The sequence below is a fragment of the Diceros bicornis genome, chromosome 37 (genome assembly GCF_020826845.1).
Source record: "Diceros bicornis minor isolate mBicDic1 chromosome 37, mDicBic1.mat.cur, whole genome shotgun sequence".
In the NCBI taxonomy this organism is placed as follows: domain Eukaryota; kingdom Metazoa; phylum Chordata; class Mammalia; order Perissodactyla; family Rhinocerotidae; genus Diceros; species Diceros bicornis.
The window spans coordinates 514,429-529,310 of NC_080776.1; the positions used below are offsets into that span (position 1 = coordinate 514,429).

At 37.4% G+C, this 14,882-nt stretch overlaps 1 protein-coding gene across 1 annotated transcript; it reads left to right on the forward strand.

The window, feature by feature from the left end:
- The first annotated feature begins 6,945 nt into the window (after positions 1 to 6,945).
- Positions 6,946 to 7,883, forward strand: LOC131398983 (olfactory receptor 2T8-like). Its single transcript, XM_058532875.1, is given in 2 exon segments — positions 6,946 to 7,216; positions 7,219 to 7,883. Coding segments are annotated over 2 exon segments (936 nt in total).
- The last annotated feature ends 6,999 nt before the right edge of the window (positions 7,884 to 14,882 follow it).

A 14,882-nucleotide genomic window follows, 5' to 3' on the forward strand; every position in this document is an offset into this window, starting at 1 on the left:
TGCATGGCTAACTGATAAATAAGAGATCACAATCAAGGAGCAGAGGACACATTTTCACCAGTCTATTATGGATGGACAGCTGTCAGTGACCCCCAGGGGAACCCAGAGTGTACTCTGGAGAAGACCAAAAGCATCACTGAGAAGTTCATAGGGAGCTGCCCGTTTTGGCCAAAATCAATGGTCAAAGATACTGCTGTGTCACCAAACTTACATAAATAAATGGGAATAAAAGGATCCAGGAAAATGATGGAGCATGTAGTGTTTACAAACACTTCAGAGATGAGGTGAACATACTTTATGAAGTGAGCATGGGGTCTGGCACTCTGAAAGAGAGATATATGTGCAGCCACTAAGAGTATTGCTTAACCTATACAACTGACAAAGATAAAGACTGGGGGAGTAAAGAAAAAATTGATGCCAGGCACCATCAGGAAAAAAAAATCACAATCCATCACGTTTTCTTCTCTTCCAAGTTGATGTTCAATCCTGGAGTTCATCTAATAAAAAAGAGACCAGGGCACCTGGAAGGAGGGTTCTACATCTCCACAGTAATTACATGTGCTCACTATGTACAAATCTTCCTCCAAAGAGACTTGCAGTCATACCAGACCACATCTGTTGCTCAGGCTTCCATATCAGAGTACTACAGATGTGGTGGATTAAACTACAGATATTTATTTTCTCACACTTCTGGAGGCTGGGAAATCTAAGATCAAGGTGCTGGCTAATTTAATTTCCAGTGAGGCCTGTCTTTTCACCTTGCAGAAGACTGCCTTATCTCTGTATCCTCACATGGCCTTTCCTAAGTGCCTGTGAAGAGAGTGAGGGTGACCACTGGTTTCTCTTCTTCTAACAAGCACACTATTCTATAGACCTAGGCCCTACCTGTATGATCTAATCTAGCCTTAATGAGTTCTTTAAAGTCTCTATCTCCAAATAGTTTCCCATTTTGGGTTAGGGTACTCAACATAGGAATTTGAGGGGACATAATTCAGTCCACATCACAAAACAAGAGCACATTAGGGAAAGTGAAATCCTTAGATCTTTTGAGAGCTATTGGTTACAGAGTTTGAGCTGACACTAGGGAGCACTCTTTTATAATGCAGTGCCCCTCTCCTCACCGCTCCCATTGACCTATCTGGGAATTTTTTGCTTTCCATCACATCTGCCTTAAGCTCTTTTGGATTGAGTTCCAGGTTCCCAGTTGAAGACTAATGCCTTTATTGGAGACATGTTAACAGTTTCTCTAAACCAAATGCTAGGCCCACCAGCAGATGTTTTTAGCTCCTTATGCCAGTATGCTCCTGGTGGGCAAATTCCATACTACCTTTAATGTTTTCCTGGAAGGAGACCATGTTTTTATTGAACTTGTCATTCTTGCTAGGTGTTTTCTGTGCTTCAACACATGATCATCTGCTCTGTGCTGCAGGAAGCCAACTTGTGTGAATGGTATGCAAGGGCCCCTTCACTTCTACTTCTGATAAGTGTAGCTCACAGAGTGAACTGTACGTATTCTGTGCTCACAGATTCACCTCCCCCTTTCAGGACTCATGTACTTGTTCCCCCAGCTGCTAGGAATGTTTGCATTAGACACTCTCTGCTAAGTCCCTCTCAAGGCATTGTTCTTGATGAAGAACTGCCTAGCCGAGGTCATGATTCCTTCCTGGGGGCTGGTCACATCTAATCAATACTGCTGTGGGGGCATAAAAGGAACCAATAGCCCTACTTCAAGACAACTTGGAAGGGACATGTCAGAGCTCCTCCTGGATTGGCTGAGGCCTTTGTTGTAAGTGCACCACAGTTCAACATCTCCCTGTGCCCGATTCTGCTTCCTTCATTCCAAGGGAGTTGATCCTAAAGGGCACTCCACAATGAACTTCCTGCATTCCTAAATCTATCTCAGAGTCTGTGTCCCAAGAATCACCAAGTGTGCTCCCCAGGAATGAGGAAGGAAACAGCGGAGTAATATTTATTGCCTTGATTCCTGCCTGCTGGTCTGCGCTTCTTGGCTCCGCACTATGGCCAGATTAAAGCACCTGCTAGGGCTCTTATCTTTTCTACACAGTCTGCCTATGTGAAATCTGGAATCTACTCCAACTCCATGTGCCTTCAGGAGGAGGGGTAGTCAAAACTTCCTGTTGTTGCTAAGTGGGGGTCTGGTACAACCTCTCTTTGGTTTCCTTAAAGTATGCCCACATATTTACAGATAGTCTTAAATTAATCTTAGTTTAAATACCCACATTCACTGTAATTTCAGTTTCCTGATGGGGTTCTGAGAGGCATGTCCATTTCCGCCTCTGACATGGAGCTTGTCTGATCTTTATTCTCATGTCTCCCGGGAATCCATAGAGCATTCGATCTATATTGTGCAAAATCCATTCCCCCATCTGACGGTGGCAGCCCTATGTTACTAGAGCATCATTTTGACAGATCTGTCACCTTAGGCATAGCAATATTCAGAACAAGAAAGATGAAAATTTATTGAAAATGACTGTTATACTCTTGCTGAAGGTCTTACTTGAAACCTGATCTACTAACTGTCCATGATGTATTAATTGTGCTTAGCAAGGAGCCTGGGGTTTGCACAGGGAATAATGTAGCTTGACTTAAATGTAGATTTCAGTCAGGCGGTCCATTATGTTCTAAAGCTAAGTATGATTTGCCATTCCGATAAGATTCAACATCCAAAGGCAGAGGGGTAATTAAAATCTATGATGTGTTCCTCTTGTAAACAAACAAAGTGACAGTTATTACAGCTCATCAGGATTAAGCAATTACAATACCTCACATTTGAACAGAGGCAGCTTTTCCCATCAACTATTCCACGAGAAGGATATTTTTTTTTTAATTTTACAATTGAGGAATGTGACATTTATAACTATAAAGAAGTATCTTAGGCAAGTCAAGGTGACAAGAGTGACAAAAAATGAGCCAAGAACCAAGATTTGCCTAGAAACTTAAAATATAAAGTACAAACAATAAAATAATTATGAAAATGAGCCCAAATAGAATCAAACTGCAAATTGCTTGGCACAATAAATGCAATCTCCTGTAACTGTTGTTATTATCATAGATACAAACATATAAAATAAAATTATATACATTGATATAACCAAATTGAAATTTGTAATGCACAGTGATTCTTTCAAATTAAGTTCGAAAAGGAAAAGAAAATTAGCTGAATTCTACCATGGGATTCATCAGTTGAATTACTGTCTTTGAGAAATCTTCTCTCAATAACACTCTTTAATCTTGCCTCATTATCAAAGTGGAAACAAGAATACTGGAATCACGTTAATTCACTCCTTAATGTATTTTTAAACCATCATTCCTTTCCAAGGATATTTATTTACATTTTACTTCTCTTCGTAAATGATTTTCTCTTATTTTAATGAATCATGGCTTTCTTAAAGGATATTTGGAAGTATATTGAAGTTCTGGGAATCTAAAACCCCTAAAAATTAAACATCTTTGGCACCCCAAGGGTCAGACTTAGGCAGCTCTTGCATATTAATAAGATAGTATTTTTAGCAAAAGATTTCAATAGGCCACACCCCTTAATAAGTTACTCTGGAGACTGATATGAATGAGTTTCATGCTGCCAGGGTATAGGATGCTTTGTCCACCCAAAGAGGTGCCTTATCATGATGTTGCTCAGAGGGAATGCAGAGCCATCCTTTTTGGGGTCATCATTGCTATCTTATGTGAGTAGATCATGCTAAACTCTTAATATTTATTATTTTCCATATGAATTATAAACTACAGAAAATCCACAGTAATACTACAGTCTCTATATAGTTTTACAAATAAAATCCACTCTATTATCTATCCTACAATCTGAAGAACTAAAACATATGCTAGTTGACACACTCATCAGGTTACAATTCTTGTAATAATCTGTCACTTCAGTCAAATAAAAGATTTGGCTGTTACTATTTTATTTTTTACAGAACTGATTGATTAATCATCCTAGTATCCTTGGGAAAAAGGTTTAGAGTTTTAATGTTAACTGAAGGCAAAAGGGATTGGAAAAATATTGAAAGGAAAATTATAGGCAATTTTGTAAATATTCTATGATTACTCTATGAGAAAAAGGAAAGGATATATTTGTGCCTTTTGGAAGCATTGCAAAAGAGATGACTTTGTGATTTAAAGTAAAGATATCACAATTTTAGCAAGATTCTAAGTGAAAGACTGTTGAAACCAGAAAAACTTTAGCATTCTGAAGCCATGGTGAAGAAAGTAAAGAAAAATATTTATTTTTTACAGTATTAAATTTTCATATTTCTGCATGATTCAGAATTAGGCTTTCATTCTTCCATTTAATGTCATTACAGATATTTTATTTGCAAAATGAGTTAATTCTTTAACTTAAATTTCTACCACGCTTTGTCTATAGTCAATTTTGGTAGAATTTATCCCTCAGAATCCTCTTTACCTAGGTTTACAAACATTCTAATCAGTGGCAAATAGTCTCACCTGTGTAATATGAAAAGCTAGACAGGAATTTTAATTAAACACATAATTAAACATGTTCCCATCTTAATAAAATATATTTATCGAATATTCATGTAATTAACTGACGCAGTGTTTAACTTTCCATTAAATAATCAACACTGTTCCATGCTGACTAGTCCATTACATTGATGATGACCGATTGTTTTTATACAGTATATTTATTTCACCCAAAAAATGCATAGATATATCACTTATCTCAATTGAAAAGTGACAAGCTAATGATTTAACATTTGCTAAAATATTTAACCTGAAGTAGAAAGTTCATAATAGGAAAGTGTATTTTATAAAATGCAAATTCATGTAAAGTGTTATAATTATTCTCTAAAAAAACATATAAACTTCTCTTGCATTATGTAAGCAAAAATTTACCTCAAATTGCTATATTTTATGCTATATATATTTACCTTATCAAAATAAAAATTAACATCTGTTATCAAAAATCCCATTAAATTGATACTTAAATATACAACTAGAGTGGAAGTAACACAAATGACCATAGATGAAATAAATTAATAAATAAAATGTACTATATGCATACAAAGGAATATTATCCAGTCTTAAGGTGGAAAGAAATTCTGACTCATTACTGCATGGATGAATGTTGAGTACATTATGTTAAGTGAAATAAGCCAGTCACAAAAAAACAAATACTATACTATTCTACTTATCTGAGTTGCCTAGAGTCGTCAAATTTATAGAGATAGAAAGTAGAATGAGGGTTGTCAGGGGCTGGGAAGAAAGGGGAATTTGAAGTTATTATTTGATGGGTACATAGTTTCAGTTTGAGAAGATGAAAAAAGTCCTGGGGACTAATGTGGGTGACGGTTGTACAAATATGTGAATATTCTTAATGCTGCTGTACTGACAGTACACTTAAAAATAGGTAAGATGATAGCAAAAATTAGTTTAAGAAACGTGTCCAACACCCTACATTTACTAAATTACCTATTGATTTTTAAACAGGTTTAGAGTTTCATCTATCTTCAACAAGAAGGGAGATGGAAATAATGGAAAATAATAAGGTCTCAAGTTGTAGAAATTAATTAGGAGGGTTTTGAGGTCCTTCAGGAAAGTGAAACTAAGGGCTATAATTATGGGTATCCTACAGTTACTAGGGGTACAGGCTGCATGTTAGAAATGAGTGAGTGTGCAGATCACATAGTTTTGGCAAACGCCAAAAACATTTGACAAGGAGAAAGTGTGTTTCCATGATGCCTAACTTTGAAACAATCAACTAAAGCCCTCAAGTAGAATTCTGACAGTACCATGATGGTGTTCGAGCAATGACATTGAGGTTAGGAATTGAGGGAGCCTTTGGCACTGCCTTTGTCCATATTGATTAGCATTCAAGTATGGGATAGATATGTAAAGTGGAGGCAAATAAATGACTGTGGAAGAGGTGAACTCCTTCTGTGCTGTAATCCCACTGGATTGCACCATATCCCTGAGACTGAATTAGCATCCCCATCTCTATATCTATGGTTGTATTTATTCAAAAAACTAGAGTCAGAGATGAAAATGCCTTTAAAGATTTAGATTCTCTTGGGACTCAAGAATAAATTAATGTATCTCTGCGGTTGGGGGAAGAAATAAGAAGTTTTATTTTCTCTTTTGTACACAGTAAAGAGTGTGTTTCTGTGACTCTGAGGGAAAACAATTTCATTACAGAAAGTGCCTATTCACAGTAAATAAAAGTTGCCATTGGTATTATAGTATTGCATTGGGAGAAAATATTCTAAGAAGGTCATTACAGTTTCAGCGTATAACTCAGTAAAGTCAAACTAAATGTACTAACAATTCCAAATTAACCTGTGTTTCCATCAGCAGACTCAGTTCTTCACGTTTCTAGACATGAGAGTATAAGTCCTCTTATTTGGAATGTAAAACTGTCTCTCCGGATTAATCGATGTCAAGAAAAATTATCTGATTTTTGTGGATGTCAGTAAATTTTGATATGTTATATATGTGTAATCCTCATTATCAAGATGTGGCTTCTATAGAGTTAAACACATTGATTTAATTCAGCTTCTAAAAATACTGATTATGCATTATGTAAAGCAAATACAAATATAAATGACAAATTATGTGAATAATTTCCTTCTATCCACTCATGTTGGTATCAGGTAGCACAAACAAACACCATGTTCAAGAACTTTTTATCAAGAACTTTTATTCATTATGCCAATTAATCAACAAGAAAGCTGGGAGATACTCATTTTGAAAAGTTTGAAAATGAGAAAAAAGGTTGAAATTAATTTTAGGCCCAAGTTAAAACTTTTTGAAAATGTCAGCTGAAGGATTGGGAATAGATTTCATCACTTTCACATATGTGCTTACCAAGAAATACATAATTCAAATAGAGCATTGCAAATGATGAAAGCTCTCTCATCTGTTTATGCATTTGCAGTGTTACTCCCGTTTGAAGTCATGGAAAATGGGAACACCACCTCAGACTTTATTCTCCTAGGGCTCTTTAACCACACAGAAGCCCACCTATTTCTCTTTCTGATGGTTCTGACAATGGCCTTTACCTCCCTGCTGGGCAATGCCCTCATGATTCTCCTGATTCGCCAGGACCCCCGCCTCCACACAGCCGTGTACTTCCTGTTGAGCCAACTCTCCCTCATGGACATGACGCTCGTTTCCACCATTGTGCCCAAGACAGCTGCTGACTACTTGACCGGCAAGAAGTCCATCACCCCGCTGGCTGTGGGCTGCAGATTTTCTTCTTGCTCACTTTGGGAGGGGGTGAGTGCTTCCTCTTAGCAGCCATGTCCTATGACCGCTACGTGGCTGTTTGCCATCCACTGAGATACCCTGTCCTCATGAGCTGGCAATTATGCCTGAGAATGACTTTGGGGTCGTGGGTCCTGGGGGCAGCTGATGGGCTCATGCAGGCTGCCGCTACTCTGAGCTTCCCATTTTGCAGCACACACGAGACTGATCATTTCTTCTGTGAGGCCCCCACTCTGGTGCGTTTGGCCTGTGCTGACACCTCTGTCTTTGAGTATGTCATGTACATCTGCTGTGTGTTGATGCTCGTGGTCCCCTTATCCCTCATCCTGACCTCGTACGGTCTCATCCTCACTGCTGTGCTCCAGATGGGTTCTAGAGAGGCCCGCAAGAAGGCTTTTGGCACCTGCTCCTCACATATGTCTGTGGTGGGACTCTTTTTTGGAGCTGCCATCTTTATCTATATGAGACCCAACTCCTACAGGTCAGCTAACCGCGATAAGATTGTGTCAGCGTTCTATACTATCTTCACCCCTGTGCTGAATCCCCTCATCTACAGTCTGAGGAACAGTGAGGTCAAGGGGGCCCTGAGAAAGTGTATGGGTCAGTGTGCCTCCTTAAGTCATGACTAAGATTATGTTGATTTGACCCAAAGCTTAAGGCTGTACAAGTGATTGTGCAAGGTGTCCTAGAGAAAAGTTATGTATGCGTTATATCTATCACTGAATTTCTATTTTACTTTGAAATGCAGACAAACCTCCTCACTTTGGAATTTTTTACTAAAATGTCATCAAGAAATCAAACTGGATTGTTGAAATCTGTTAGTCACAAATGCTTACTAAAATGTTTATACAGCACACTTCACAATAAATATTTCTTCCAAAAATAGTCAAACAATTTTGAAGATTGTTGATTCTTTTAAATTGAGATATAATTTACAAACATTAGAATGCTTACATCTGAAGGGGACCTTTCAACCAGTTTCTGTAATACATGGGCTGTAACTTACACCCAATAGCAAGATACACAACTTTCACTCCATTAGAAAGGTCCCTATGCCCTTTATCACTGAAGCATCTCAGCCCAGATACAACTAGTGGCCTGATTTTTTATCTTTATTTTTTAATTAGGCCTATTCTAGATTTTCACATCAATGAAAACATACCGTGGGTATTTTTTTTTATATCTTGTATCTTTCTCTCAGCTTAATATGTTTTTAAAGATTCCTCCACTATTTTACATTTATTGGCAGTTTTTTCTTTTTTTATTGCTAAGTAATATTCCTTTGTCTAAATATATCATGATTTGTTTACCTACTATTTTGTGGATAGACATCTGAGCTCTTTTCAGCCTGAATTGTTATGCCTAAAGCTGCCATTAATCTCCTTTCTGTGATCATATGCTTTTACTTTTCTTGGTAGGTGCATGATTAACTTTTTAGTAAACTACTTTTCAAAGCGGATGTTTGATTTTACACTGCCACCAGCAAAGCTAATGAGTACCAGTTGCTCCAAATTAGCAGCAATTGTGAGTATTTTCAACTTTTTTCATTTTATCTATTCTATGTGATGTAGTAATTCATTTTGGTTTTAATTTGCATTTCCCTCAACTATAAGGATGCTGAAGACTTTTGTATTAGCTTATTGCCTATTTGTGTGTTCTGTCTTTGTGGATGATCCATTTAGATTTTGGAAAAAAATGTAGATGCTTCCAAAGGAAACACAACTTAGTGGTTTACTAAAGACAATGAATTGCAGTCATAGGACCATGTGCAGTTTTTAAACAAAATTATATTAGGTTACTTATTATATATTCTCTGATATCTTTACTTTCATTCAGTCCCTGAAGATTAGCTGTTTTCACAGAAGTGGGTATTTATATAATACATCTCATCTGCCATCTCCACTGGACTTGAAACTGTAAGTTTGCTCGTTTAATTATGCTTCGTAACAAAATATTCTAATGCCATTGGTGGAATCATGTCATTGAAAATGGGAAACAATGTTTTCTAGTAGGTTCCCTTTGTCCGAAGAAGAAGGATAAAAAATAGGTTACATAATTTAAGGTTTGGTTGTTCAGGGTATATTTCTTGTCTTTTTCTGGTAAATAAGTATATACTTAATAATTTTTATCAAAAAAATTGACAGATTTATAGATGCTGTTTGTTTTGCAAAAAATATAGTATAGTTATAAATATATATCTGTTAATATATCTGTATGTTTACAATGTGTTTATGTGCTCTCCAAAGGCGATGCAATTAAATGTAAAAACAACTGTAAGACAATAGTTTAAAATAATGTGTTTTAAAATTACTTTTTTAACTTTTGCCATTTTTGCTTGATCTGAACTCTGTCTTCCATAAGTTTTTCTTTTTTGGAATAGCATTTTAGTGAGAATTGTTTTTTATATCTCATATGACTGAAAGAGAAGAGTGATCTAAAGAAAACAATATCAGGGAACATGGGACAGAGACAGTTTGCAGGGCTTGGGTATTTTGGAAGTGACATGTAGAGATTTAGAAGAAAGACTAGCTGAAGAATTTGTCTTAAAGCTGAATGCCATGCTTCAGAGTCTCTAGTGGAGCTCCACCATTTTGTTGCGTTTTAATCCTTATATGTTAGTTCTCATTTTTAAAAAATGGAGACATGCTTATCACGGCAAAATTAATGGTCGACCTTCACAAGATCTGAACCCAGTCATTTGATTTTAAAAAGTTTGCACTCAGGAACTGGCCAGTACTAAATGTAGGACTGGAAACCCGTCACACACAATACACATGCCCATGTGAAATAGCCATCCTTTCCCCTTACTAAAGAACAACATTTTGCCAAATTTTGTCCCAGTGCTGGGTGAAATAGACAAAAGTTTGTGAAGATAATGGTGTTTACTTTAGAATGTCAGTTCTGAGACCAGAACTTCAGGGCTTGAAGCCATGGTTAAATCAGATAACCCTGGAAAAGTTGCATAATATCTGTGGGCCCCATACAGGTCTTTGGTGATTAAACAAAATAATAACCGTAAGATGCTAATAAATGTAAGATACTTAAAATCTTCCCTGGCATTTAGAAATGCTTGATAATGTTTAGCTGTTGTAATAAACAGATAAACTAGCTGAGTGCCTTTTGCTACATTTTCTTACATATTCAGATCATTTGATGATCATTTAATTGATCACGAACCAGGAAAAATGAAAATATGCAGAATCACTTAGATAAAGCAAGTCCATCTTTTTGTCTGCCTCTCTGTAATAGGCAGTCTGTGGAATAATTAGGTGCATCCATTGACTCCACAAACACCCAACAGACTCTTCCCTGGAGCTTCTATCTAGTGTGAAGGACGGGACTGAAACAGATCTCTCTTTTTTTTTTTTTTTTTGAGGAAGATCAGCCCTGAGCTAACATCTGCCAATCCTCCTCTTTTTGCTGAGGAAGACTGGCCCTAGGCAAACATCCATGCTCATCTTCCTCCATTTTATATGGGATGCCACCACAGCATGGCTCAACAAGCGGTGTGTCTGTGTGCACCCGGGATCCAAACCGGTGGACCCCTGGTTGCCCACAGCGGAGCACGCGCACTCAACCGTTTGCGCCACCGGCCCGGCACTTAAAGCAGATCTCTTAACAGACAGTGTACTCTCAGGCCCTGAAAAGTGGAAATAAAATATGCTACAAAAAGAGAGAATGATGTAAAAGAGCTCAGAGATGCATGGTTTTTTTCCTTCAATAAAAGCTTAATCTCACGTTGTTCAGCCAATGCTGATACAGAGTATCTACCTTCACTCTCTGACACCAGGACTCTTGTTAAACCCTGAGGAAAGCCTAGTCTGTCTCAGTGCCCCCACCTCCCTTCACAGAAGCTGTTTGAACATGTTGCCTTCAGTTCTTTCTCTGGCTTTCCCATTTGGACACAGCTCCTCATGCTTTCCTGTTAAAGGGTGGGTCTTTTCTCTCCCAGAAGTCACACTCTGCCAGACTTCAAGGTGGTAGGCATTCTCCTTGTTTCTCCTTGCTCCTCCAAAACCATTTGTCTCCCTTCGCCCTGCAAATTTTCAGTTAATTTGAAGAAAATACCTAGAGGGGGCATGACCCCACGGCTCTCAGTCTGGGGAAGTAACATTGAGGCAGACACTTGAATGGTGTGAGCAATGGCCAGGCACCACTGAGAAGCGGTTGCTTGCGGCCTCTGAGAAACCTGTGAGTCCAATGTCTTAAATGTGAAAGGACCAAACAGGAATGGTCTGTCAAGTTTGGTGGGATGAGAGAAGACCTTGGGTGAGTGTCATTTCCAGATCAAGAAGAGATGCATAGGCTATAGTCAGGGTCCAGAAAGCGCAACTAAACACAGTGAAGCTGTAGGTCAAACATGTAGTTCTGGCAGAGCTGTCCATTTCTGTGCAAGAAAGAGAAGCAAGGAAGAAAGATATAAAGAAAGCAAGAGAGTCTCCTTGGAGGGAGAATTTTAACCACAACCATAGAGATTGGGAGAACTTGAAGCCCTTAGAATGAGTTTCTAAAGAGTAGACTGTTTACATGGAAGAAAGAACACAGGATTAGGGCAAAAATGCAAGGAAGACAAGGTTATGTAAATATAAACATTTCAGTTTCACTAAAAATTAGAAATAGAGATAAGAAGATTTTAGAATTTTTTAAAAATTTAATAGTAACGGAATGTACATGGACTATACCCCAAGAGTATTTGCATACTCAAAACTGTGTTCTTGGAAGAGTGATTGAGAATTCAGAAAAAGTGTATTTACGTTGGGAGAAATTGGAGGTTGATTACTTGAATTATCACTATAATATTATAATACTTTGAGGTTCTATCTCATAAGATCAGTGCTAAGCATTTTGAATAAAACATACTGGAATTATACTATATCCATGGTCCTAAAATTTAAAAATCCAATGGGAATGTTAAGGATAGCAAACCATTATCACAGAGCAACCTCCTACTCTTTCCCATCCCAGATTAATTTTTTTGAACAATTTGATGAGTTATTTCTCATTAATAATTCTACATTGTCAAGGTCCAAGAGACATTGTCCTATGGCTCACTGCCTTCTGCTCCAGAATCCCTGGAGTTTGTTCCCTGTGCAATTCTTGCAGGAAGAATGCAGGACAACACATCACCACATGCAGGTGTTAACTAGCAGGATGAAAGAATAAGAGGGGTGTGTGACTCCCATTCCACCACTCTTCTGTCATCATTGTTCAAAATTGAGTGAATTGGCCACACTCCATTGGCTTCAAAGAGACACAAGAAGTGTGTGATTGAGTGTGGGTGGTGCTGAGCCAACACAGGTCTGTTCAATTCAAAGAGAAGGGCAGAATGGAGGCTTTAGAGTTGCCATGGCCACACAGGGTATGTAGGTCAAGAGATCAAATACCCAATGAGAGACACTGACAAAGATAGAGTAGGTAGGAGATGGTGGGTTGTGGATGGAAAAGGGCAGAGATAAAGAAAGTCAGGATGATTTTCTGATTTCTGGCTTGGGTAATTGTACATGGTGGTGCCATTCGCTATTTAGGGAGACCTACTTGGGAAGTTCAGTGTTGAGCATGATGAATTTGATGTCACTCTGAGACACAAACTACAAGAGTCTCTTAAATTGGAGTGGCAAAAACAAAAGGCATAAGTAAGATCACCCTACAATGATTCTCTTGGGTACGATGCAGTTCCTTGAAAAGTTAGAAAGGCAAAAAATGGTAATGAAAACATGAAACGGTTAGTATAATATGGAAGTATGTGCAGCTCAGCTGATTGTGTTCAGAACAGGAATGTTGCTTTGCTCTCTCACACACGTCTGTATGTGCACATATAGGGGATAAGGCCACTCACACATTCTCATTCGACATGCTGAGTTACTTACTTCCCGCCACATGGACCAATTTTATTTTACCAGGAAGTGAGTACAACTATCCTCCTGTTTTACCTCATTGACTTGCATTTCACTTTACTCAGTCATATTCTGTCATATCCTGAATCTTTTTTCTTCCTCTCTCTCTGTCTTTTTCTCTCTCCCTTTATCTCTCTCTTTCTCTGTCTCACTAGTATATAATGGCTTAAATGCACATTTCAAACATAAATAATTATTAATAATAATAGTACAGTAGTGATAGATATAATAGAGTAAAAATAGAAACAATAATAATAATCAAATAACAATAATTATAATAGTCTCTGTGTACTAACTGTATGCCAGGCTCTGTTGTGTATGTGTGTGTGTGTGTGAGTGCACATGTGCATGTATGCATGTGGGTTTATGTGCAGGTGTGTAATTTAATGTGTCTTATTTAATCTTCAAAAAACCCTATGAGACAGATAGGGTTATCATTTTCATTTTATAAAAATCCATTTCAGATGTAATTTCATGTCTAATTGCTGTTTTGTATACAGATAAGAGAAAAAAATATATTCAGAGTATTGTATTTGTATTAAATTTTCTTACATACGTCTTTTCAAATCATTAGGAAAGTTTTAGCACATATTGCTACTTTTTGAATGTAATTATTTAAGTCAATAGTACAGTCATTCCTAGGTTAGTTAACATCCAACATACATCAGTTATACCCATATACATGTCAACTCCTCCAAATTAGTAATTATATTATTTATTCTGTATTTATGACAATTTAGGGTTGACCTTTGCCTCTACTATGAAAGTCCATTGCAGTTGAGTGGATTATCAGTAACAACCAGTTATTTTATTTTTATTTTTTTGTGAGGACGATAACCCTAAGCTAACATCTGATGCCAATCCTCCTCTTTTATTCGCTGAGGAAGATTGGCCCTGGGCTGGCAACCTCTACTTTATGTGGGATGCTACCACAGAATGGGTTGAGAAGCGGTGCATCAGTCTGCGCCCAGATCCGAACCTACAAACCCCGGGCGGCTGAACCAGAGCATGTAAACTTAATCGCTATGCCACCCAGCCGGCCTCAACAACCAGTTATTTTTAGTCAGTTGGTAACCAACCCAGCAAGACTGATACTTGAAGTATTTATGATACAACTTATAATTATTATATCAAATGAGTCACTTATATCACAAGTATTTTACAAAAGCTCAGAAAATAAAAAGAGTGTTGTCAAATAGTATAAAATATGTGCATACATCAAACTTAATATTCTCCAGGATTTCCATACTAACACTCTTCAAAATAAATATCTTCTAGGCAGAATTGATTTGATGTTTTTTTGGTCTTTTGTTTATCTTACAATCAAAATTTTAATGTAAAGACATAATGTAGAAACATGTCAATAATTGTTTAACCTATGAATGTGTAGCCTTACCAACATTAGTAAACAATTGACCTCTAGTAAAATCTAAATTTAAAAAAATATTCTACATTCTTTATTTGTGTAATAAGAGATCTGGAAGATGTGAGCTGTCCCAGTTCTCCTTACTATCCTCCACACAAAATCATCTGAGACGTGAAAAAAGTCACTTTCCACCTGTTTCTCTACATGGTTGTAGCAATAGTATACTATGGGCCATTTATTTTTACATACATGAGACCTCAGTCTTACCACATTTCCAGCCAGGATAAGTTCCTGGCCATTTTCTATATCATCCTCACACCCACACTCAGCAATATCATCTACAGCTTTAGGAATAAAGAGGTTTGGGT